The sequence below is a fragment of the Cryptomeria japonica genome, chromosome 2 (genome assembly GCF_030272615.1).
Source record: "Cryptomeria japonica chromosome 2, Sugi_1.0, whole genome shotgun sequence".
In the NCBI taxonomy this organism is placed as follows: Eukaryota; Viridiplantae; Streptophyta; class Pinopsida; order Cupressales; family Cupressaceae; genus Cryptomeria; species Cryptomeria japonica.
Window position 1 is genome coordinate 11,095,438 of NC_081406.1, and position 6,873 is coordinate 11,102,310.

Consider the following 6,873-nt stretch of genomic DNA (forward strand, 5'->3'; position numbering starts at 1 on the left):
TGGATTGGAAAAGAGTCAAATTGATCTCCAAAAGTGAGCGATAACAGGAATATTTTCTGCTGAACCGTATAGATTATTACAAGCTATCAATCAGCAGAAATAATTTATGATGAGCGCGTTGAATGCTTGTGGCCAGATTTCTAGTACTAGGGTTAAGTTATAAATTTTGAAGATTCCCTGTTGTCCCCTTCAAGTAGTGGAAATTTCCAAGATTGATCTTGGATTGATTGATTCTCAGGAGTGGTGAGCTTTCCCCCGGAAAGTTGTCTTATCTCACGCCGAGATATTATTTTCCGATAAAAAATTTGAACCCAATAGGTAGTAGTGGAGTGTAGAGATGAATCGGTGATCTATAGGTGCTCTTTGAGAATTTTGTTTAAGCCAAACGATTTTTCCAAGGGCGTAAGAAAGACAATTAAAGCTATATAAGCACCTGCTTGTGTTTTGGGTCATGGGATTGAGATTGCCACCAAGTTATTGTTTGATTTTAGGGTGAGAGTGAAGGTGGGCATGGCTTGTTCGAGCTATGGAGGAGTACAAGAGGTCCCTGGAAGCTATGGCTTGCCTATCATCGGAGCCATTGCAGATCGCTACGACTACTTCGTAAAGAAAGGAGTAGAGCCTTTCTTCAGAAAGCGCATGGAGAAATACAAGAGCACCGTGTTCAGAGTGAACATGCCGCCTGGACCACCTATATCTCGCGATCCTCGCGTCATAATTCTGCTGGACGCCAAAAGCTTTCCCATACTCTTCGACATGAGCAAAGTGGACAAGACCAACGCCTTCACGGGCGTCTACTCGCCCAGCACAAAATTCACTGGCGGCTATCGGGTGCTCTCGTATTTGGACCCTTCTGAACAAAATCATAGCAAGCTCAAGAACTTCTGCTTCTATGTACTCAAGACCAACGCAACCAAATGGTTTCCGGAATTCAAACGTGCCACGGGAGAGCTGTGGGCTAAGCTCGACAGACAATTTGCCCAGTCCGGCAAGGCCGAATTCAATAGCGAGAATTTGCAAATGTGTTTTAATTTTCTGTGCAGGTCGGTGCTGAACAGAGACCCAGCAGAACCAGGGTACGCAAGCCTGGGAACTCAAGGGCCTAGTTATGTGTTCAAGTGGATTGGGCTTCAGCTCGCTCCAATTGCCAGCACGGGTGTGCTGCCCAAGATGTTGGAGGAGATCACAATCCACGCACTCCCTCTGCCGTTCCTGCTTGTATGTGGGGATTACAAAAAAGTTTACGATTTCTTCTGGACATATGGCAGGCATTTGCTGGAGGCAGCGGAGCATCAGTTCGATCTAAGTCAAGAGGAGGCATGCCATAATCTGGTGTTCACCATATGCTTCAACACCTTCGGAGGAATGTTCATTTTTTTTCCCTCCCTCATACAACGCATTGCCACCGCGGGTAAGCAGCTGCATGCAGATCTGGCAGAGGAAATAAGAGGTGGCATTAAAAAACACGGAGAATTGAACATAAAAGCCCTAGAGAGCATGGCGTTGCTCCGTTCGACTGTGTATGAAGCGCTGAGGATCGATCCACCCGTGCCGTTCCAGTACGGGCATGCGAAAGAGGACCTGGTAGTGGAGTCGCACGATGGGAGATATGCGGTGAAGAAGGGAGAGATGCTTGGTGGGTATCAGCCCTTTGCAACCAGAGATCCCAGAGTGTTTCATTACCCCGATGATTTTCTTCCCCGGCGTTTCATGGGAGAGGAAGGGGAGAAACTGTTAAAATATGTGCTGTGGTCGAACGGGCCGGAGACTGAGCAGACGACGGTGCATAACAAGCAGTGTGCGGGGAAGCACTTCGTGGTGATGATATCACGCCTGCTGGTGGCGCATCTGTTCGTGCATTACGACTCGTTTGAGATCGACACATCCACCACAACAAAAGTCGTTCTTACCTCGCTGCAAAAGGACACTTCTTCATTCCCCTTCTCTCAGTTAAATGTAGGAGCCTAGACAAGGCATGTTAATTATTTGACAGAAAGGCTGAAGGGGTAGTTATTTCAGAAGTGTTGTGTTGTTTGTTACCTTCAGAGCAATGTTAAGAATGTTGTATTGTTAACTTCATAGCAATGTCAACATGTTTAAATGTTTTCCGAATGGTGTTGTTTGTTGTTTTTTTTCGTTATTTTTAAAAGTTCTTTAAAAAAATATAATTCTGAATAGAGTTAAATATATTATTGTATAATTTTTTTTGTACATCATTTAGATGTATAAAACATGGACTTTGCCATTATAGGGAGTGCCTTTTGGCTATATATTATTGCATATGTTATTTTTAAGTGTATCTAAAATAATTGATCTTAGTAAATAGTTTACAACAATTCTTCAAATTTATCAGATTTCCACAATTCATGTTAATGATTGTAATATATTTTTGGATACAATTGTGTAAGAATTTTTGCAAACTTTTTAGGAGTAAAATGAATACAATTTTTATTATACTGTACTATGAATTTGGATACAAGAATATAAACAAATGAGCGGCTTGTGGCAAATAACAACCATCATTAAATGTGTATAATATTGATAGAAAAAAGGACCTATTGAGCCATCAAAAGTTTCAATTACATAAAATATTGATCATCCTCCAATTTTAATTATTTATTAACTCCTAACCATGTTCATACTTGATTCATTGATCAATAATTGATTGTGTAGCATGACCAACTTTAAATATAGAAATGTCACGAATCATATTTATCAATAATTATTTTATTAAGAAAATAATGTTTACTTTTCGTTTATGCAATGAAATTGAAATGGAAATGAAAATTTTCTTTTAGTAAAATGAGATGACAAAAAAAATAGAAATTCAAATGCAATGAAATGATTTACATTACTTTACTCATGTAAATGCAAATTGAATGATCAATGTTATTTTTATTATAAATTGGGATCGTCACCACTAATGAGCTATTGAGTGCAAGTGGATACAGGAACAGGTGAACGTGAATGAAGGCGAGAACATGGTTCAAGTAGAGTTGTCTTCGCTCATGGACTTCGCTAGAATAGATGGAATCTCACACACCACTATTAGAACATATAAATTTATATATGATGGTTGTATGATTTGATCTTGTGATTGATTTAAAATTCGAATTGCATGAGTGCTTGCAAATTAGATACTTTATTTAAAGAAATATTTGTTGTTAAAAGAAGATTAACTATTGATATTGATCGTAGATTTATACATTCTTTGTATGTAGATAATATCCTACATGTAATTGATGAAATATCCTACTTATGTGTTCACTCTTGTGTTATGATAATAGTATATGTATATATATAACTATGTGTGTGTGTGTGTGAGTTTGAATATTCAATCATATATATATATATATATATATATATATATATATATATATATATATATATATATATATATATATATATGTATATATATATATATGTATATATATATATATGTATATATATATATATATATATATATATATATATGTATATATATATATATGTATAGCAAGTAAATTAAACACCAAACATAGTGGCGGATCATGCTTTAATTACAAACAGTGAATGCATGTTAAATACAATGCATTGTTGTCATCAAATGATGAATGCAAAGTGCAGTTGTTAGAACCAAACTGCAGTCAAGTATTATGTGAGAAGCTTATTCCATTTCAAATGGAGTCGACAAGTGAAGTCGACTTGGTATAAAGTAAATACCACTAAGACATGGTAGTCACAACAAAGAGAGTGGTAATAAATGTGACTCATAGGAAACTACAAGTCAAGGAGACATTGACATTAATGTCGACTCTTGTAGTAAACAATGAGAATTTGATATGTTTATGGACTTTAGCGAGTAGAGTTGGTAATAAACTTGAACACTACATGAATACATTATTTTGTAGATGTACGTGGAGAATTTTGAGAGGAAATCAGTCTCATGACGAAGTTAGCTGTTAGATGTGGCATGAGAGACTTGAACAATATTGTGAGTCTCCCAAAAAGATAGGAGACAAAATAGCTCGAGTTTAGCATGAAATGGAAACTTACCTATGATACCAAAATGTAAAGACGTAATTCATTCTAAATTCAATAATAAAATGAAATGCTTTTTATTCTAAAATAAACTCATAATTCCTTTAATAAGTCTATTTTGATACACTTTTCCTTTCATCGCTCTAAATGATGTTTCCAATGATATCATAATAATCACGAAATTTCTATAAAGAGATGAAAATTCTTTATTCAATAAGAAAATGTAGTAGTATCCTATTCATATCTACATACAATATTTAGGCCTTTCTAATGCCTTAAGTTCAAATTATAAAATGAAATATAAAGTAAAGGATGAGATACGTTCATTGATCTGCAATCCAAGCTATCTTAAATACAATCTTTAGAATGAAGACAAGAACAAGATTTAGGTGCTTTTTCCACCCAACCTTTAAGTTTACACTTCTCTAGAATTCTTGGTCAATCAAGAATACCCAACCCTGCACGAATTGCTAAGTGTTGGTAAACAAATTTGTCCCTTTCCTAAAATTTATTTGTTTTCTCTGAACATAAATATAACTCTTGTACGCCCCTTTATGAAAGGAAACAAATTACCAACAGTTGGATGAATTAATTAAAATCTAACATTCTGCATTAGAGGGTAGCTCTTATATGATTTGCAATGAATTTAATATAAAAAATGAAATGTTGACACTTTTTACCAGAAAGAATGGAAAGGCTTTAGCATTCATCCATCAACACAAATGAATGCCTTCTAACTGAAACAGAGGAAATACTTTGACGATTAAATAGGAGCTCATAGACTCTGATTCACACACACATTCACTTTTTAAATTCAAAGCATAGCAAATGCATAGCAATATTGATGTCTAATTGATACTCTCTCATGCCTCACAGGATAAGGGGGATTAGCACAACTGCATAGACAATGAATTTGCTAACAATAATAGAAACCATGAACTCAAAAAAAAAAAAAAAACTAACTGATCATAAAATGATATCATGCCCATAGCAGATATCTCAAGAAAGATTGGTAATATTTAAACACACAAATTCAAAGGCTACACACCATTACATTTTATTGATAATTAGTCATTCCAGTTTAAACAGTTCATAGAAAAACAAAATGGATATTGTTTGTTGGTTGAAAATCCATAGTTTTTCTCACCCCTTTCTTTTATTTTTTCACATATATATAGTCTCTCTTTTTTGTTAAAGAGACTTTCAGTTATCAATAACTGATTCTTGAAAAGATTATTAATTTATCTTTTCTTTTTATCATCTTCTTGATAATTTTTTTTTAAATCTTCAAATCTTTTATCTCGGAATTTTTATAGACCCGTACTCAGAGATAAATAAATTTTGAACGTGATAATATTTGTCCGATCACTCCAATGAGAATTTAGAAAACTACATTTTCTAAAACATAATAAAAATTCAGCGCGATCCAATGGTTATAATGATAGTTATGCCTCCCGCATCGAGACTTATTTTTCTATCTTAGAAAATTCATGGTTACAAATTACATTGAAAATTACAAACATTAGACATGCCAATGTTATTGGATTTTTGAGCTTTCTGAATTTTTGAACTCGCACACTTTGAACTTGCATCTAATAAATCTTTGAATTCTAGATTTGAACCTCTGAAATCGAACCTTGAACTTAGAACCTTGAACTTGGGGGCTTGAACCTGCGAGTTTGAACTTGTGCACTTGAACCTGTGGGCTTGAATCTTTGAACCTTGAACCTTGAACCAAAGAAGGTTCAAAGTTCAAGGTCAAAGACCGAAAATTACAAAGCCTGCTCCAGTTGAGTTCAAACTTTGAACTTGAACCCGAACTTTGAACTTTTTGAAAAAGGTTCAAGGTTCAAGTTCAACGACAATTGTTCTTTTGGGCTGCCATAGAAAAATTTGCATAACTTTTTACTGAGAGCTCCATTTCTTATGAAATTTTAATTATAAAATAAATGGGCCTAGTAGAGCATAACCCCAAAATCATTTTTGAATAAGACACATAAGACTTGAGATTTAATTGTTTGGGTATATGGGTAACCCAAAAATAAAACAATTTAAATCTCTCAGCCGACATGGAGTTTGGCCATAAAAACTTCAGCATTAAAACATTAACAATAACTATTTTTTAGTTGATTATGAGGCTTTAAGCATGAGAAAAAATATAGGGGTAACATTGTCTCTGATTGGGGACCAGGACTGTAAAGGCCTAGGAGAATTCAGAATGTCTCTAGGAGAGATCAGTGCCTAGCATCCATTGGGTAATAGAGTCAAGGAGAAACAGAGCATAGGGAGCTACTTGGAGAGAGGGAAGAGACAACAAGGAAAAACTAACAAGCCAAAACCCAAACTAAACAAGGCTAAAAACTAAGACTAGCTACACCTAGATCACACCAAAAAAATTATTTACAAAAATATACAAGTAGGAAAATCCCACCGTGAGAATTGGGGCCAAGAACTTCTTACACAAAACCATCCACTGGCTAGGAGAAGAAGGAGCCTTTATGGAAAAATGGCTTGTGCTCAAATGAAGCAACCCAAAACCATTCTCTTCTGGCAACTTCTTCAATGTTGAACACCAAACTAACAGCATGTAGGAATTTTGTGAACACACATTCATGCCCAAAAAGCCATGTTTCATCACAAACTTCTAAATTTTCTGGAAACATCTACATAGTACTTCGCAAATAATGTTCTATTTCTGGCTGAAAAAAGTAATGCTCAGAAATTCCTAGGGAAAAGGCTGCATCATTCTCACAATCACCACTATTAAGACCATCATTCTTAAAATAATTTTCATCATTTGAACTAATCTCAGAATAGAGACACACTTCATCATGCATGGGGTCCAACTTAGCT

General features: G+C 35.2%; 1 protein-coding gene across 1 annotated transcript; it reads left to right on the forward strand.

The window, feature by feature from the left end:
* The first annotated feature begins 289 nt into the window (after positions 1 to 289).
* On the forward strand, positions 290 to 2,104 carry LOC131073823 (allene oxide synthase 2, chloroplastic). Its single transcript, XM_058010343.2, has one exon. The coding sequence runs from the start codon at positions 511 to 513 to the stop codon at positions 1,966 to 1,968; it is 1,458 nt and encodes a 485-aa protein (XP_057866326.2). The 5' UTR covers positions 290 to 510; the 3' UTR covers positions 1,969 to 2,104.
* Positions 2,105 to 6,873: the final 4,769 nt, after the last annotated feature.

What these genes read in the sequence shown, in the direction of transcription:
- LOC131073823 (XM_058010343.2), top strand. Translation starts at nt 511, where the DNA reads ATGGCTTGTTCGAGCTATGGAGGAGTACAAGAGGTCCCTGGAAGCTAT.